This window comes from Platalea leucorodia (genome assembly GCF_965183815.1).
Source record: "Platalea leucorodia genome assembly, chromosome: 18".
Classification (NCBI taxonomy): domain Eukaryota; kingdom Metazoa; phylum Chordata; class Aves; order Pelecaniformes; family Threskiornithidae; genus Platalea; species Platalea leucorodia.
This window is the reverse complement of record NC_138840.1, coordinates 8,641,785-8,660,079: the sequence shown is the minus strand read 5'-3', so window position 1 is coordinate 8,660,079 and position 18,295 is coordinate 8,641,785. Positions and strand designations below refer to the sequence as shown.

Genomic DNA, 18,295 nt, shown 5'->3' with positions numbered 1-18,295 from the left:
CTTGAGTTTTGTGTTCCATCTGTGCAAATAACCCTGTGAATTGGGAATAAAATGTACGAGTTTTGACTATAACTTGAGAGCACCTTCTGACTTAATTAACGCAGCCGTAGCCTGGTGGAGATTGAGCGCCCAGCACCGACCCCCAAGCTCCCTCTCGCCCCGAGCCAGCGCTAAGCTAAGCTTAAGCCGCTCAGACTAGCGTGTCCCCCGCCAGGCCTGGCTTTCCTGGGCAGAGCCCGCCAGCCCCCGCGCAGGCTCTGCTTTCTCTCCGGGAGCAGGTAGCGTGCCGTTTCCAGCCCCGTGTTCGCAAGTCGCAGGTGAGGGCCATGGGCGCGAGCCCCCTGGGCTGGGGAGCCGCGTCCAGCTGGGCCCGAGGCTCGGGGGCTCGCGGGTGGCCGGTTCTTGCCAGGGACGAGTTTCCTGCCAGTTAAGGGGGCATTTAAACACCTTCATCAGGATTCCGAAGAAGTCCGAGCTGCCAGAACGATGTAATCCCACTTTTCCATTACCATCTTAAAACAAACAGATGCTTTTAGGGGGTGAAAAGTTTAGTTTATTTCAATTTTTGTCGTTTCCAATTTGTCCGTGTACCATTAGTAACTGACAATTTGAAGTCGAGGATACACAATTGTAACTGGGCTACGGCTCGTTCCCTGGGGAAGGTCCAGGTGGCAAAGACATCGAGTTTAAAGACCGCCAATTCCATCTTATTTGGAGCAATAGATTTGTAAACATTCAACCAGCTGCCAATCAGGTGTCATGTACGGAAAGACATCGCTACGAACATCTCGCAATCTGCACAACTCCCTTCCAAGTTAAAGCGCCGATTTAGCAATTAATGTCTTTTAAAATAACCTCGGATTCTGTCATCGCAGTTCAGCTGTTTCTGTGACAGGACCAACTGAACTGAGAGCGCTGAAGCTGCACGTGGCAACTGCCCCTCTCCCCACGTTTTAGCGGTGATTCCTTTTAGGAACAGAAACGCTGTTCCAATTCTTCCGTTTCATCAAGCACCCAAACTCCGCCATTTGCGTTTCTTGCGAAACATCCGCTTTGATTTTGAACACCTTGGTGTTTGCGTCGTGGAACGCGCACCTCTCCTGTACATCCAGGACATCGCTATCTTGAACTTGAGCAGCTTTTTTTTTTTTTTTTTTTATTTTATTAAAAAATTCTAAATAAGCCTCTTTTGCACTGAGTTTACTTAAAAAATGAGCTCATGACCAAGTAAAACGTGCATATTCACTGTATGTTAAGTGCAAGGGCACAGCCACAATGTCCTTTTTCTTTTTAAACAAAATATCTTTTTTTAAATCAGGCCATGTACTCAACATGGTCATCTTACATTCAGCAGTTTTGTACTAAAAATACTTCTGTGCAGGAAAGCCCAGCGTAAATTTACATATGCTACAAAGTTTTACATTTATTTACATGGCTCTGTCTTCCCTATGAAAATATTGTAATGCCTGCCACAAGCTACTGTAACTTCCAACACTCATTACAGGGTAACCAATTTAAGACCAGTCTAAGTAACTACCCCGCCTTTTCCGCAATTTTAGAAGCGGATACAAAAGCCTATTTTGGAACTCGTCAGTGCGATCGGAATACAAAGGATTTTTCATGGGTTTTTGGCAGTCACCTGGCAGCGCGGCGGCGCGAGTTGGCACGGTCTGACTCGCCGAGATTCCGATGAAATCGCTAGAGCCGGAGGGAGACAATCGCAACGGAGACAATCGCAACATGCCCCATGGGTGCCTCCCTCCTTTCAGGAACCCGCACCGGCGCCTCCCAGATCTCGGTTTTAGTCACAGGCTTGAGATGCTGGTGCACCAACTCCGGAGCGCCCAACGGAGCTCGCGGGTAGAAACAAGAGAATGCTCCCCGTCTCGCCTAGGTGGAGGGCTCGGCTCGGCAAATCTGCTCTGCACAGTTTTTATTTCACTAGCAAATTTTACGCAAGTTTGAAAAGCAGCAGAGTACCTGACTAAAGCTTTCAGTGCTTTTTTTTCCAGTTAATGCTGCATTAAGTTAGGTAAAAGCTGGTTTTCTAACACCACGCCAAAAAGCAGTCATGATTCCAATTCTGGGAGACAGTCCCATTTACTCTGACAATAAATACGATAAATGGTGACCGTTCAGGATTTGATTAGATTGATTATAGAGAAAATACCTATTTCACAGTGAACACAGCACACAACTTGTGAGGTATAACACGAGGGGAATGTAAGCTTCCGCCCCCCCTTCTCTTCCGAGTGACTAACTACGTGCAGCAAGAACATCTACTTCTGTACACCTGGGCATCGGGAGTTAGGAATAACAATTCTCAAATTTGAAACCCTGTAAATTTAAATAACTTTAAAAATATGAAAAGTTACATCTCAAGCCTGGACTTTAAGTAATGTTTTAAGCTGAAATGTCATCATTTCTTTATCAGAAGGTTTAAAAGAAACAGGTACCCAGTGGCTTGGTGGCTTAGGAAGAACACTTGGTGAGGGTGGCTCACTAAATTTTGCTCCAGCATAGTTCTGATTGGTTTGAGGTGTGAAAAACAGGTTGCGATTCGATAAAGTAGGACTCCAATTTTGATTATTGGGGAAATGAACATTGTTCTTCCCCCCTTTTTGCATGGCCTGCCATGCGCCAGATGACGAGTTACATCCATGTCCTCTTTCTTTCTTCATGTAGGTCTTCATCTGCGAATTCTGGTCTTTATTCTTCTGCCTGTTTTTAAGTTGTTGATGGTTCTTGGTGGTATTTCTGGATTGGGGAACTGGAATGTTGAATCTTTCTCCACCACCCATCTTCAACTTAAATGTCACCTGTAAAAACAGGGGAGAAAGTTGGTGGAGTTTGCAGTACTACTTTTCTTTAACAGAAAATACTTCAGGGAATTTTTAGATTCTAAGCAAGGGTGCTGAAATCAACCTAACCAAAACTTCTATCAGTTAAAAGTAGTGGTTTTCCTCCTTTACTGGATGCCACTTCAGTAACACCTAAAAACCTGGCTGACACGCTCACGAGAACTGAAGTACAATGGGAGATTACCGACTCTACAACGGCTTAACAATGCTGCTGCTGGCTGACCAGCACGTCGTACGCCAGTCCATCCTGACCAGCACGTCGTACGCCAGTCCATCCTGACCAGCACGTTGTACGCCAGTCCATCCTTCGGGAACTGTATCCCCATCCCCTCATCAGTCACAGCTTTGCCCACCTAGTTAGGAAAACGCCCGTCCTCCAGGCAGCCCAACTACTAAATACATCGCTTCTTTTCTCCTCAGAAAAGGTGTTACTGGAAGAATGTGAAAGACACCTTGCTCGCAAAATACAGTGCCAAATTGAAGGTGTTAGTATTTAATCCTGAAGACATTTAAACCAGTTTGCACTGACAAAGCCGCTCCCCAGTCTTTCTGGTAAGTCCAAGAATTGCTCCGATAAACCCAAAGTGAACTGAAAACAACCTCAAATGGGAAGCAGCCATTTGTAACTAAACTTCCAAAGCAGACAGCCAGATACCATCACAGGGTACTTGGCACCTTGGTGCCGACTCTCCTCCTCCTCTTCTCCCACCCCCATTTACCTTTCAGTTGTCTTCTCAGATTCCACGCTCTCCAACTCTTGCCCCCTTTCTTGCTTCCAAGCCTGAAAGAGTAGGTGCTGCCTTTTGCTGGACTCCTTCCTTTGGCTAGGAATGGAAGTTTTCATGGGCTGATGCGCTGTATTCAGCCAGGGAGCCGAGCCCAACATCGGATTCTCGGCACAGAAGCTCCAAGGGAGAAGTCCCACTGCATAAATGAGAATGAAGTTTGAATTCAGGTTAAGGAAACAATTGTTTCCCTTTCAAATTTAAAAAAAGGGAAAAAAAACCTGAAATAGTTCGGAGAATTTATAAAGTCATCTGTGTCTCTTGTTAAAGATGACAATACAGTTCAAACTTAAAAAAGGCAGTATTTATCTTACTCTGTTTATATAAACTTCACCATCATACTTAGCATTTCACAAAGAATAGCATTTTTATCATGCTCTCTCTATATATCTTAAGTATTTTAATAGGCAAGCAAGAACCTTATCTTTTTTTCCTAATAGGGAAAAGAAATCCAATAAAGCGGCCAATACTTCGGGATGAACTCTTAGGGAACTCGCGCTTCGATGCCTCTTGAGCACAAAGAAACCCTCCCTGAGCCCCCCCGCTCGCCCCGACCGGACCGCACGGCCCCGCGCTGCCCCCCGCCTCCCAGCCGCACCCCAAGCCCTCCTCCAGCCGCTGCAGCACAGCTCCAGCTCCGTCACCTGCCTTTCTGCACCCTCGTTAGCAAAGTAACTCCTTAGCAACTCTTAAAATAATTCCCCGGTTAGCCCACGGCTCATCCTCTCCTGAAATCTTTTTTAGGATTTTCACCTTGGAGCACTCACCCTGTTCACCTCCCCCTAAGCGATGTCTTCAGAGGCATCAGCCCCCCCAGTCCCCCTCTCCCCAAAAGCTCCAGAAAAGAGCCGCCCATCTTCAGCTTTCGCCTTGTTACGACTGAACCCAAGGGCCGAGGTAACGTCATTAGCACAAACCAAGCCGCTGTCTGCTCCCACAGGCTCGGCGCTTGCCAGAGCTCCGTCTCTTCGTCTCCAAACTTTCTCTCCTCTTACGCTGCCTACACCCCCCGGTCCCTCGTCCCGCCCGAGCCCGCGGGGAGCCGGGAACCCCCGTCCCCACCTCCCCAACAATGGAGCAGCCCAGCGAACGCAACATGGCGGCGACAGCGCCCGGCCCTTCCCGCACCGCTCCTCCCTTACCGACTTCTGTCCGTCTCGTTCGCCCACAAGCACAGACACACGCACACAGAGGGGCCGTTAGGAACCGACCCCGCTGCTCCTCCGCCGTCCCTCTCCGACACCCCCCCCCCCCCGCAAGGCACAGCCCAAGCCGCTCCGCCAACTCCCGCCGCTGCCCCTCGGTCTCCCACACAAAATGGCGGCCGCTCCCCTACTCCGTATAACGCCCTCACCCTCCTCCCCCCTCCCCCGGCCACCCCGCCCCAGCCAATAGGAGCGCGCGGCCTGCTCCGTCCGCCAATGGGAGCCAAGCCCCGCCTGTTGCCGGGAGGGGACGGGGCAGACTGGCCGCGGCCGCCGTTTGAATCTCCTCAGCGCAGGGCAGCTCGGGAGCGCGGCCGCCCCGGGGCCGCGGCCCTTTGTCCCGGGGCCGCCCCCTGCGCCCGGCGGGGCCGGGGCTCCCGGCCTGGGGCTCCCGGCCTGCGCCCCCCGGCCGCGCAGCCGGCTTCCCCCCTCGCTCGGGAATTAGCACAACAAAAGGCGGGGGGTGGCCGCGCCAGCTGCCGCTTGGGCCTTCAAAGAGACACAATAATTAACAAAAAACCCAAAACAACAAAAAAAAAAAAAAAAAACCAAACCCTGCGGCTGTAGGAGGGTCCCCGGGAGCGGGGATTCACTGAACAGCGAACAAAGAGCCAAATCCAGCCCCGCAGAGATGCCCCGCAGCTTTCAGAGCGCCGAATGGAGTATCTCCGAGTCAGGGGTTCGTGGAGATGTACCCCACACCAGCATTTATTTTCATTTTAAATGATTAAAAAGAATTTAGAGGGCTTTCCAATGTCAAGACGTAGGGAAAAGCTTCCCCAGTTCTCAGGCTGTTGCGGGCAGGGGCGCAAACGCGCTGTTCGCGTTTCTGCTCTCGTCGTGCCTCAAGGGATGGCGACACCGAAACCCAGGAGCTTGGGCCTCCGCGGGCCGAGGGAAAACGGCGCCAGCCCGGGACAGCTGCGCGCTCCGGCCCCCGTCCGCCGCCGCGGCACCGGTCCGGCGCTGTACGCTGCGCTAGGGACCAAAAAAAAAGGAATCTGAAAAGAAAACAGAAAGCAACTAATTCTGTTTAACCAATGCCAGGTGGGGAAAAGTACTTAAAGCCAACACATGAACATTCAGAGTTTTTATTCTGGCATAGAGAGACACCTTGAAGAGTTCATTGAGGCACCCTGCATTTTTACCTACAGAATTGAAAAATTACTCTTTCCTCCTTTATCTATAAACCATTTAAAACAGAGCTGGTTTCTTACTGACCAGCACCTGGTTTTACAGGGCTCTGACCCATCGTAGGGTCTTCAGGCACCCGTGGGACAAAGATAAGTACTCCAAAGAGAAGCTGCATCTTTAAGAAGTTTGCATTTAATTATGCAGTGTTATTGAAAAAACATGCTATGTTTTAATATACAAAATGTGTTGACATAACCAAGCCCAGACCTTTGTTCATGTTCTTTATGGTGTGTTTGCACAAATCAAGCTGAGATTAATTTGTTTTCCTCCCTTTGCTCTCTATCTTTTGGCATAATGTTATGGCTAAGATCCTTTTAGTAGCTTTCATTTAGACAGAAGACAGCAGTATCTGCTGTAACCAAACACTTAAGCCTTGAAATTCCACTAATTATCTCAAACTCCTCCCCCATAATGCACATCAGCAGATTTTTGCTTTGGTTTATCTTTAGTGTGTTTATATCTGCTAAAACATCATCTCAGTGTCTCGACATTTTTAAGTCAGGACATGTCGCAGATTTTGAAACAGCATTTTACTGGCTGGAAATGCGTTCTCTTGTCTGGGGAGCAGAACAGCCCTGTACTCCTCAATTCAGATCAAGGATGACATGAGGTCCGGCAGTCCTTCCTCACTAGCTTAGATATTTCAGAAAACATCTTGTCTTTCCGAATTGGCTTTGGGGTCAGGCTGACACGTTCAGCCAGAGGGGAGCAGAAGTGCCAGCGATAAACCAATCCTGTCCTTGGGCAGGAACTGGTGCACTGAAAGACACCAGGAAACCAGCTGAATGCTACGGTAAATCGTGTCATTCAGAGTTCAAGCAGCAACGCGAGGGGTATTATTTTAAAGCAAAAGGGCAGGCAGTCCAGAATATCCAAACCACCACAACACCCAACTTGCAAGCAAAGAGAAAGTGACCCATGCTTCACACCGCAGCCGCTAAAACCTTGGGCAGGTTTCCTCTCCCGCAGTGGAAGAAAAGGAGATATTCCCAGAGCTACGGTAACCCTAACGTGTACAGCAGCACTCAAGCGCCTGCCACGTCCTGAAGACAGCACAGACTCAGTCCCAGGGTTTGGTCTTGATCCCTCATCATCAAGATCTGAGATCCCTTCAAGAGAAGCTACTTCACTCCCTCAAATAATTATTTTTAAACCCTCTTTTTTTTTTTTTCCCAATGGCCTCAACAGAAGACTTGCTCCAAAGCCCACGGTACTACATTCACCTCAGTTCCTCAGGGGCAGACAGCCCGGCCTGCAGAGATGGGAGCTGCCCCTGCCCACCCCTCGTGCACGCAGCCCTCCATCTGCTGAAGACCAGGCCCCAGGGGCAGCGCCCTCAAACGCGCTGCTTGAGCAGGGTGGTGCCTCCAAACCTGACTTTGCTGTGCGTTGCCACACGGCAACACAGACTCGGCCCCACTACACCTTTGCTGCATGCTCTCATAACCTATTGTACACATCTTTTATTGCGCAAGTGTCTGCTCCGTCTGGATTAGTCCGCTTCCTCCGGGTAATCCGAGGCTGACTGCAATGACTACCGAGTTTCCTCACGTTCCCAGGGAGCCAGTTGCTTCAGTAGGCTCTCCATTACTCAAATCCTCCTCTCGGCCCTCCATCAGACTTTCACTGCCGCAGTGACAACTCCTCAAGGTTTTCCCTAGCCGCTCTTATTTTTCACTCAGCATCTTCAGTCCCTCTCGAATCAAGTGTTAATACCAGCCCAGAGAAGCAGCTCCATCTGTGCTGGCATTGCAACAGCTGGCAATTTCCACAGAAGTTCCAGGGAAGACAGAGTCCCCAGAGCTTCATTAGCCCCAAAATGAAATGCTTCCAGCTGTGATCGAGGTGGCTCTAACCATGCACGTATTCATGCCAGAGCATTTTGCTGGAACTGCCCACTGCAGGAAGTCAGCGGCACAGATGAATCATTTGTTAAGTCAATAGTGAACCATTGCCCCAGTTTTATTCCACAGGTGACAAGCTTCTGGTGGTGCCTGATTTTGAGAGCCCTAAAAAGTAAACACCTTGGGGTTACTAAGAGTCCCATGACACACCTGAAACCAGTTAGATGTCTCTGTCTGAGCCAAACATTAACCAGGGTAACATTCTACCTATTTCTCCCTCATGTGGGAGATGTGTTGAGTTTGTATTTTCTTAAAAATCTGCACAAAAGCATTGAGTATACAGTAACATTTAGAATATGCTTTATTCTGTTTGGCAGAGTACCCCTGATCCTCAACCAAATAAAGCTCAGGAAATCCACAGCAGTGATCTACAGGAACTAGGTGGATATTTGGAATGCTCCAGAGTAAATAGAGAAGAGGTACAAGGCAAGCACCCCAACAACTCAATAAAACTATGTACTTTAATTGCTTAAAGCTCCTTATAAGCTTGTTGTTAAAAAAAAAGCAGAGGCAGGATACCTAAAGACACTTTCTATAAGCTGTAGATATGAATTAAGTCAGTGTCCACCAGTACCTGAGTTGCATTGTCTCCAGAATAAGAGTTTCCTCCTCTGCACTGCTGAAACCAGTTACATGCTCAGGAGTGTCTCTGACAACGCATCTCCTTTGCGTGACTGCAGCATGCACAATTCTATATATATATGTATACACGGAACACAAAGAAACCCTTGGTATCAAGAGTAAAACCACCACAGACACACACAGCTCACTGAAGATGGGTTATCTAAGCCCCGAGCCTTATGGCCCAGGGGAGTTTAAAGGGCTTGTGCTGAAGCAGCTTCACTGCAGCCCATGTCCGAATCTGTAAATACGAGCACATCCAGGCACGACTCCTGAGTCACACCCGCAGGTTTTCTGTCTCAACAGCTCCCTGTTGAAATCCACACCAGCACTGAGTCACAAAAGCCTGCAGGAACCTCCAGCCCATTTAAATCAATATGCCTGGTTCACAGCCTATCGGCAGGAAAAACATTTCCCCCCTCCACCCACAGGAGCAGCAGAGGTGGCTCTCCAGCAGGAGAGCTCACCCAGGGCACGGGCGCTGCCTTACAGGGCCAGAGGGCGAACTCCTCAGACAAGCCCTGCTTTGCTCGCAGGAGCTAGGCTATGCGAGAGAACAAGTCTGGTTTTTTTCCGAGCATTTCCTCTAAGAGCGCAGTATGAAGCCACACTGGCTCTCTGATTCACACCTTACCGACATGAGCCGTGCCTCCACCCTCAGCCCTGTTGGGGCCACTCAGTTTACAAACTCAGCCCCAGCAAACACCAGAGTCAGAGAAATACAAGCAAGCCACCGTCCTCCCACAAAGCACAGCCACGCTTTCTGCCAGTGCTGGTGACTAAGTGCCCCATCACATGAGCTATGGCCCAACAGCAGCCCCAGGGGTTGTTCCCTGCTGCTCTGGAGGCAGAGACACTACTACCGAGCAAGACCAAGCTCCTAAACCCTTTTCCCCCTTGCCCCAGCTTTTCTTTGAGCCTTCCCTCCAGCACGCCAGAGCTAGCAGCTCACCACCACAGCCCCAGCCCCAGCCCCTCCTGCACCCCAGCAAGCTGGGGTACCCACCAGCCAGGCACCTGACTGTGCTTCTGGCTTAAATACCGTAAAATCAGGTGCACTGAATTCAGGCAACCCCACCCGATTGAGCGCCAGGCCATTTAAAGCCCACCCGGCCGAGGCAGCCTCTTAGAGCCCCCCTTCAGTGATGGTGCTCCTTTAGTTCCCTGTAGTTAGGAGATGACTGTACTTCGGCTCAGCGCCAGCAGGCAACAAGACAAAAGCAGAACAGAGCCTTTATGGAAGACAAAAGCAGAACATGGCCTTTATGGGAATGTAAAGCTCATCGCTGGTCCCAGATGTTGACCCTGGGTTTGGGGGGTTTCCCAAAGCAGGGCTATTCACAGCTGTGTTGGCTGCAGCTGATGCCAAGGGAAAAATCCAAGCTAGAGGGGAATAAGAAGCCCTTACATTACAGACGTCAGCCTTTAATGGTTTTCTTTTACTCTGGCAGGATAATTTTTGCTAAGAAGAAAGTCCAGAAACCAAATTACAAGCTTCTAGCTCTGCTGCAGTAATAATGTTTGATTCTCATAACCCGCACTCCTTTGACAGAACATCTCTTTGCAGAAAGAGGAAACTTGGGTCTACATTTCACAGAATCCTGCTGGATGTGAGGCTGTGACAGAGCAGGGAATAGTTTGAGGCTGAGTGCTGCTTTTCTAACTCAGGACTATAGTATAAAGTATCTTTCTGTTTTTCACTAGCTCTTTACAGTCTCGTATTTCTACTTGCAAAGGAAAATTTGTCAGTTCGTGGGAACTGAAATGGAAGCTGTTATTTTTTGAGCCAGAGCTGATAACCCGCCTGTTCTCCTTTGCTCGTACGACAGCCCGTGATGCCTTTCATCTTTATTGTGGTTTCCACACATGAGAACCGGAGAGGGGCTTTCAGAGCCGCCCAGCCCCGAGCAGCATCCAGAGGGTCAGACGGGTCCCAGCCGTGCCTGAGCGCCCCGGCGAGCAGGGGAACCCCCTTTTCCCGGCCAGGGGCCAAGAGGAAGCGCTGGGTTCCCAATTCTGCCTCTTGCTCAAGCGTCCCCAGGCCGACGTCCCTGCGAGCGTTGCGGGCTCCCCTGGAGAGGGCAGCCGAGCATTGCTGAATGCGGGCGCACGGCTGAGCTCCAGCAGCTGCTGGGAAACTCCTGAGCCACGGATAATGGCAGAGGGGAAATATGTGAAGCAAAGATTTGGAGAGCAGGAGATGTAACTGCTATTCAAAACCACCATGGATCCACCGAATGGGGAGAACTGGGATCCAAGCAGGAGGGAAGGCTGAGTTCCCGCTTGGGAGAAGACAGGCTGATGGTGCTGGGGCCGCGGGAGGAGGTTGCAGCCGCTCTGTGGGATGTCAGAGCAGGACCTGCGGCGGGGCAGGCTGCATCCAGAGGCTGAGGAGCACGGCCTTTCCTTTGCAGCCAGCGCAGCGTGTGCTCCCCACTACAGGTTGTATGGTCTTTACCCAACCATAATGTGGCCAATTCCTTTGGGATTTCGGGCAAACTTGCCTCTACCCACCGACACGGAGCCTCGAGTACCAGGCGATGTTCTCCCTGGTGCTCTGGTGTCACCCGGCAGCTCTCCCTGCTTTCCAGCACCAACAGCACAACCTGCAAATAAGCAGCTACAGGCTGCTGCTGGCCAGCGGAGGTGGAGAAGTGGTTAGCTGTGAGCAAGTGTAGCTGAGAGCAGGTACGGCAGAGACCTCAGCCTCTGCAGCCCTGGGTCCATCATGACCACAGGGTAAGATTGTGTAACTTAAGACCTTAAGCCATTTCCTTTTCCTTCCACTTGCAAAGAGAAAACCACCTTACTCTTCTGGAGTTAGCAGAGCACGTTCGTGTCCAGAGAAGTGGCTTGCCCACTTTCCAGACCAGAGAGAGGTGAGGGTCTTGCTGTTAACGGGGCTGGCAAACACACAGATGGCAGATTTCTGAGCTTGCCCTTAGCCCTGCACACAGCTAGGTATAACCAGATTTTTCCATGTCCGCCTCCTAGCTCTTTTCCTTCCCCTCCTCTTCCACTTCCCCAGAGAAATCAGGAAAAGCCCCTGAATGTCTCTTGCCTCAAACACTGCAGGTACATGGAGGAATCGGAGGGACTGAGCAAATCATTTCAGCGAGTCGGAGGGTTAGGGTGGTTGTGAGATGTGGCACTAGGAGCCAGCAGCAGAACACAAGACCCAGAGGGGAAGTGGGGAAGGAAAGAAAACGTGACACACGTTCACTAAAAGAATGCGAAAGAGAGCAAGAAACCAGAGGAAGGATTTGCACTGATGGATTTCCAGCCCAGGGAATGGTACGAGAAACCCAGATGAAACCAGAAGTGATGTGAAAGGAGAGGGAAGCAGGCGCCGTCTGCAGCTGCACAAACTGCCCTGAGAGCTGGAGGGATGGGAAGCCCCCAAGCATCCCCAGCCCGCGAGGCGAGCGGCAGGAGGTGAGTGGCTTGCGTTTGCTAACCCGTGGGGAGATCCTGCAGCCAAGGATCCTTTTTCTCGCAGTAAAACACATCGTACCTTTGAGCCCACGGTGCTGACCCGCACGCACGCAGGCTGGGGAGACTCGGCTGCGCAGGGTTTGTCACGGGGAGATTCCCGGTGTTATTCAGGATAAACTGCAATGCAATGTGTAACAAAGGGTGGGAAAACTGGTTTTTAGGATGAATGCTTTCTTAACAGGAACACGAAAGGTAAGTGTTTATATAGCAGACTGCGGACTAACTCTTTACAGCTGGCTTTAGGGAATATTAACGTTGGATATGTCAGAGGTATTTCCAAATGTCTTGCAAGCATGGGTATGATACTGAGCTCTGCACGAGTTAGTGCTTGTTATGCCTCCGCATGGGGTGGTTTTGGTGGAGTGCGAGCAGCTCTGTTTTGCCATGCTTTGTACCCAAACTGGCAGCCGCAGTGCTGCTCTGCAGCCCCGCACCCGTGTGCTTCCAGTGCTGTCACCCCGAGCAGCCACACATGGACAGAGCTGGACTCTGAAAAGAAATAAAGCATATAATCGTCAGTGTGGCCTTTGTGCCAGGCCGTTCCTACCCCAGGGAGGTAACTCCGCTCGGCTTTATTTAATATGGTCGGCGGGACAAACCAGGATGAACAGCAATTTCCAAAATAATGGCAAAACTTCTGCACCTAAACCAAGAAATCGTATACAAACTAAAATATTTGTAAAGCAAAAGATCTTTTGCTTTTTCAGCAAGTGAAATGTCCAAGCATTAATGACAATTTTTGCATAAATCACTTTATATTAGGTGATCACTTAAGACATTTTATTTTATTGTAAAGAGCGAATCTCTCAGAAATTCTGGCGATGAAATATTCAAGGCCAGCGCTTTCAGAGCGCTGCAGGCACATTGCACTGGCTGATTGCAGCAGGAAAATTTAATTTTACATTATCTAAGCAACCGGTATGTTAACTTATGAATCACAAGGATTCTGAGATATCTCTGTACGTGGAGAAACCATCCCAAGTGATATCAGAAACTGTGCTGCTGCGTGCGAGGCAGTGTAAGCCTGACAGCTGAAATCAATCGCAGCAATGCACTGAAATGGAAAAGGACTTTTGCACTTGTAGATTTAATTTTCACCAAAGCCAGCGGAGTTATTAGGCTGGAGTGAGTGGGCACACAAGCAATCTGATGGGGGGAAGGCTTCTCTGCTGCTTCTGGGCAGACTTTGCAGTCAGTGAGGCTGTGTCAGAAATATATTGCATTCCCAAATGTCTTATCTGCATTTTGTTCCTAATCACTGGGCTCCTTGTTCATTCAGTGAGTTGCCTCCATTTGCCGCCTCCTGGGGCTCTGCTGTTGTTATTGGCTCTATCTGGGGGGTTCTCCATTGCAAGAGACGGGGTTTCCATTGCTTTATTTTGGCAGAATATTCCCCGCCCTGGGAGATCCTGCTGGCAGGAGACGCTTTGCTGTGCTGGGAGGAGAATTAAGCCTGTGCAGCAGCCTAGGAAATCCCTGCTCGGCTCCGGTGGCTTGCAGGGCCCCAGTCCCTCTGTGCCGCAGCCTCCTGGCTCTAAAGGAGGGCGAGAAGCCCCTTCACTCTTGCTGAGCTGAAACGTCAGCCCGGCGGGCAGGGACTCTGGGCTTGTTGGGCCGGTTGTGATGGGGATGCACAGCCGTGCCCAGGGCTGTAATTCCCAGGGAGGCGGAGATGCTGCTCCTCAGAAGGGGCTGTCCACCCTGGAAGGGGCACTTGCCCCACGGAGGATGCTGCAGATCAGCTCTCCCCTGGGATCCAGATACAGGCTGGCTTGTTTCCCAGGAGCTGAAGCATGCGGGAGGCAGTGGGCACGAACAAAGAAATGGTTGAACCCAGGAGCCCACCTGACAGAGAAAAATGTCCCCTGGGCAGGAAAAAGCAGCCTTATGGCCAAAATAAAAGGGACAGGCAGTGCAAGGAGAGGGGCTCTTGTACTGCCCGTGTTTTCACGCTCTGGAGCCTCTGCAGAAGAGATCTTGTGCTAGAGCAAAGCCCCGTGCTTTCCCTCACAGACACGGGAGCTGGAAGGAGGATGTGGGGGAACTCAGTCAAAACTGCAAAGAGATTTGTCCTTATCATTCAGCCTGAGACACAACAGATGTGGGAAGAGAAGGAGGACGATTGCTACAAGCCCAGCACAGTATTTTGAACCTGAGGGCTTATCTGAATTATGTCAGCTTAATGGAGAGAGCTGTACCAGAACAGTCAGTGCAGGAGTTATTTTGCCATTATAACCAAATTCTCTCCCCAAGCAACGTAGCGTGAGGGATAGCATTTTGCTGGCCTTCAGTCTCTTGCCTAGTGTTCGGTACGGTTTCAAAGCTCCTAAGCATGGTCGTTGGACGCTGTGCAACTGCAGATACTGAGAATTTAAGATGGTCCTGGGAATGCTGGCTGCAATTAATAGATGTCAAAATGATGCTGGAGTCTGCTTAGTTAGGAGATGTCTTGGTTTGGATGCTGGAGTTTCGGCTGGGGAGTTTTGGATACTCGAGGAGGCAGTTGCTGCCCCCGTGGCCCCTGGTGAGCCCTGAGATGTGTCAAAGTCCATCTGTCCGCTAAATCCATCTCTCTCTGGAGGGAGAGATGTTGTCAGGTTTAATAGCAGCAGTCAGTAATTACTGCTGCCCTTGTAGTGTTTCTGTGAAGAGCTGCAGGAAACAAGAGTGCTGAGATTAGAGTGCAACATCTCCGGTCCTGCGTGATTACCCCACGCCAGAGCCTGATGTAAGAGGAGAGAGGCTTGCTGCAATGCTGAGCCACATTTCAGCCCGAAGTCCAGGACTCCTCCGGTCTGATATGCCAAGAAATGCAAATCAGGGTTGAACTGCCCTGGCTGTAATGTGCACCGAACGCCCTGCAACCGCCGATGTTCGAGCCCCGACAGGCAGGCAGGAGCAAAGTGCTGGGGCTCGGGCTCTTCTCCACGAGCTCCTGGGCAGCATCGCAAGTGCTCTGGGGTATTTTGCAACTACTGCCAAACACAGAAACAGTGATGGGTGCCGGGGGACGGGGGGATCAGCAGGGAAGGAAGTAATGAAGACAGGTATAAAACAGGCGTCACTGCTAAGATGTTGTGGACGGAGGCTTCTAGCGTGTTGGCTATCGTCGCCTCTAAAGACAGCTGTTGCCTTTGCTGAATTTCAAAAAACAGAGAAACCGCAGATGGTTGGCTACAGGTGGCTGGAGGCCAGCAGCGCAGCAGCCCGGCCCCTGCGCCGCCTGGGCACTCGCCCCGCTCCCCGGGGGGCTGTAGTTATCGCACATCGCATCTGCTGTGCCTTGCGTGTTTTGGACATTTCCTCTTTCAAAAGAGAGCTGAGGGCAGGGAGAGACGGTGGCTTGTTGGTTCTGAGGGAAAGGGAACGCTGTCAGCTCAGTGCTTTCCTCCAGCAGCGGGAACTCATGGTCCCATTGCCTGGATGTGGGATCCTGGATACTCAAAGCTTTCGGGAAGGGGGTTCCTGTCCCATGGGCTTTTGCAGCAGGGCAGTACGACCTGCTGGTGCGTGGCACTCGGGACACAGCATCTCTGCTAATAAGACAGCTTTAGTGTATCCAACAACCGCCTCTTCATCTGCTCTCCGTAACCCGGTCCGGGATGACCTTGTTCCCCCTGTTACATGGGGCAACACAAGGCAGCTGAGCCCTCAATGAAAGTGAATTTGGTTTAAAGCACGAGTATAATCAAGAGTAAGAATGGGAGAAAAATAACATCTGAAGGACGAGCTCATCAGTGTAATGAAGATGAAGGGATGTGAGTGCATTAAGCTGCAGAAGTGTAGAGAAAAACACGACTTTGCTGCCACAGAGTGCACCGAGCAGCTCGACATCTGCCTCTGGCAAAATAAGGCATTTCCCTCCGTCCCATCTCTGCTGAAGCTAAAAATATTGATAAAGTTAACCTAATCCTGAGCATGGACAGGGCTGCTTAGGTTCAGGTGGTCTAACTCCCGCGTGTCCCCTTTTTTATGTCCAACCCGCACTCTAATATTGATGTTAAACAATAACTTTTAATCACTCTGACCATGGGACAGACTGACTCATGACACAGGGATTGTGGGGGGAGAAATGCAACTTTAATGAGGCTGAGCTTTATAAAACTGCAATGGGCAAGCTTAAATATAAAACCAGTCTTGCCATTTTATGTGTTCAAACAGTTTTAGTGAAGAGTAAATGCTTCAAAGTGCACTTTGTGTTCCCAGATGAGCCGCACAGAGTCCCCGGCAGTGCAATATCCCTCATCCTTCTCCAGCCCAGCCATCTCCCGGGGCAGCTTCACTCGGACAGGCTGTTCTCCAGGGCCTGTCTCCAGCACAGTGTCACCAGGAGCAGTCCCTTCCACCGCTGCTGGCCCTGAGCAGTGAATCCCAGAGGACTGGTAAGAGCTGGCCCAGGATTTGTACAATTCTCAGCGTTGCTGCTTCCCTCTGGTGGTGAGGAAACAGCCCGAGAGACAGAGTTGGTACGGACGTGGTACGGACGTGGTACCCGTGGGCTGCGATAGGCGGGTCTCAGCCAAATCACCGGTGGGACAAAGCCTGGATCTCTGCTGGGAAAGGGTGGAAGCTGGCTCCAGCATTTGGGCTGTGGACCTGAACGGAGGTCTCCCTGGGCTATTTTCCTTTTGCTTGCCTCCCTCTAAAGGGAGGGATGTGTCCCAGTGGGTTGAATTTATTGCTCATTGCACTCCTGTAAGTCCTCTTCACCTCGGTCTTTTTCAGAGCATCTGAAGAAGTGCAGAAGGAAGCAGAAAGGCTCTCTGCAAGCTCCTAGCTCCGGTTAATTACAATGAATATTTGTAAGATACATGAAAACGTCTCCAAATGCAGTGTGAACACTATGGAGTGCTTCATGGTCCTCAGCACGCAAGCGCAGAAGATAAGCATTGCCACGCTCTGCGGCCTCTTTGGGACACTGTGCATTTTCGAGAACTCTTTGGTGCTGTACTTGATCTTCTCCTCCCCCAGGACCAGGAGAAAGCCTTCCTACCTCTTTATCAGCAGCCTGGCCTTGGCTGACATTCTGGCCAGCATCATCTTCGTCTGCAGTTTTGTTAACTTCCATGTCTTTAATGAAACTGATTTCTCTAAAGAAATGTTCCTGCTGCAGCTGGGAGGGGTGAACACATCCTTCTCTGCCTCCCTGAGCAGTTTGCTGCTGACAGCCCTGGATCGTTACATCTCCATCAGCCGGCCCTCCGAATACAAGCTCCTCATGACGAGGAAGAGAGCGTGGATAGCCCTGGGGGTGCTCTGGGTGACATGTGCCACCATTGCTTCCCTGCCCCTCCTGGGCTGGAACTGCTGCACGCTCAATTCGACCTGCTCTGAGCTGTTCCCGTTTGTGGATGACAACTATCTGTCGAGCTGGATCTGCTTCGTCATGGTGCTGCTGGGGTGTATCGTCTACGCCTACGCGCACGTGCTGTGGAGGGCTCGCCAGCACGTGGCCTACATGGAGAAGCACCAAGGGCAGGTGGGAAAGCAAAACACCAGGATGAGGATGGACGTCATGCTGGCCAAGACCCTTGTCATGGTGCTGACTGTCCTCGTGCTGTGCTGGTCTCCGGTCCTCGTTCTCATGATCTACAGCATCTTTGCCAGGCTGAGCAATCACCTGCGCAAGGTGTTTGCCTTCTGCAGCACCCTCTGCCTGCTCAATTCCATGGTGAACCCCATTATTTATGCCCTGCGGAGCAAGGAGCTATATTCCTCCCTGAGGATGCTCTTTTCTCGGTTCAGGAGGCAGCTGAAGGCCTCTGAGGAAAGCCCAGAAGCAGACAGCACCCACAAGTCCTCCATGATAGAGACCATCTGCGAGGACACACGCGTAACGTAGGGAGGTGGCCGTCAAAAGTCTGCGCTCGGGCTGGCAGAACCAGTCTGGATCACTTTTTCTTTTCTCTTCTTATGGGGGTCCTGGGAGATGAGGGATCAGATGCCTGTCATGGAGCCGGCTCCCGCTGACGTTATTCTTAGACACTGGGACATAAAGTGCACAGACTTACACAGGCAGCCAGTCCCCAAGCTGCAGAGATACCGGTGCCACGTCAGCGTGCCAGCCGTGAGGCAGCGGATAACGCCATGCCCCAGAACAGCAGATCCTAATATTTTATGACAAATCCTTCCTGGCCTCCTGTCTGTCCACCAGTAACCTCCTGTCCCATTTTTCTTACATTCAGCAGTGTGTTCCTTACACACCACAAAATATAGCTAACCTCAAGTAA

At 50.8% G+C, this 18,295-nt stretch overlaps 2 protein-coding genes across 3 annotated transcripts in view; one reads left to right on the top strand and one right to left on the bottom strand.

The window, feature by feature from the left end:
* LOC309598849 (serine/arginine-rich splicing factor 10) overlaps nucleotides 1-17,907 on the top strand; it is a gene marked incomplete at its 3' end in the record, with an annotated part of 28,942 nt that extends 11,035 nt beyond the window's left edge. The window contains exons 1-3 of one of the 2 annotated variants that reach the window (XM_082329842.1): nucleotides 9,979-12,005; nucleotides 16,272-16,447; nucleotides 16,791-17,907. In XM_082329842.1, the coding sequence (XP_082185968.1) occupies nucleotides 16,858-17,907 (1,050 nt within the window). In that variant the 5' untranslated portion in view covers nucleotides 9,979-12,005; nucleotides 16,272-16,447; nucleotides 16,791-16,857. Of the gene's footprint in view, nucleotides 1-9,978; nucleotides 12,006-16,271; nucleotides 16,448-16,790 lie in introns of those variants that run through there. The other variant, XM_082329843.1, reaches the window with a different exon arrangement.
* PNRC2 (proline rich nuclear receptor coactivator 2) lies at nucleotides 2,378-4,979 on the bottom strand. The gene is made up of 3 exons (XM_082329850.1): nucleotides 4,789-4,979; nucleotides 3,581-3,785; nucleotides 2,378-2,819 (listed from the first exon to the last, which is right to left on the bottom strand). The coding sequence occupies exon 3, from the start codon at nucleotides 2,799-2,801 to the stop codon at nucleotides 2,379-2,381; it is 423 nt and encodes a 140-aa protein (XP_082185976.1). The 5' UTR covers nucleotides 2,802-2,819; nucleotides 3,581-3,785; nucleotides 4,789-4,979; the 3' UTR covers nucleotide 2,378.
* Nucleotides 17,908-18,295: the final 388 nt, after the last annotated feature.

Bases quoted from the DNA above. Each gene is read 5' to 3' on its own strand.
- PNRC2 (XM_082329850.1), bottom strand. From the start codon at position 2,801: ATGGGTGGTGGAGAAAGATTCAACATTCCAGTTCCCCAATCCAGAAAT.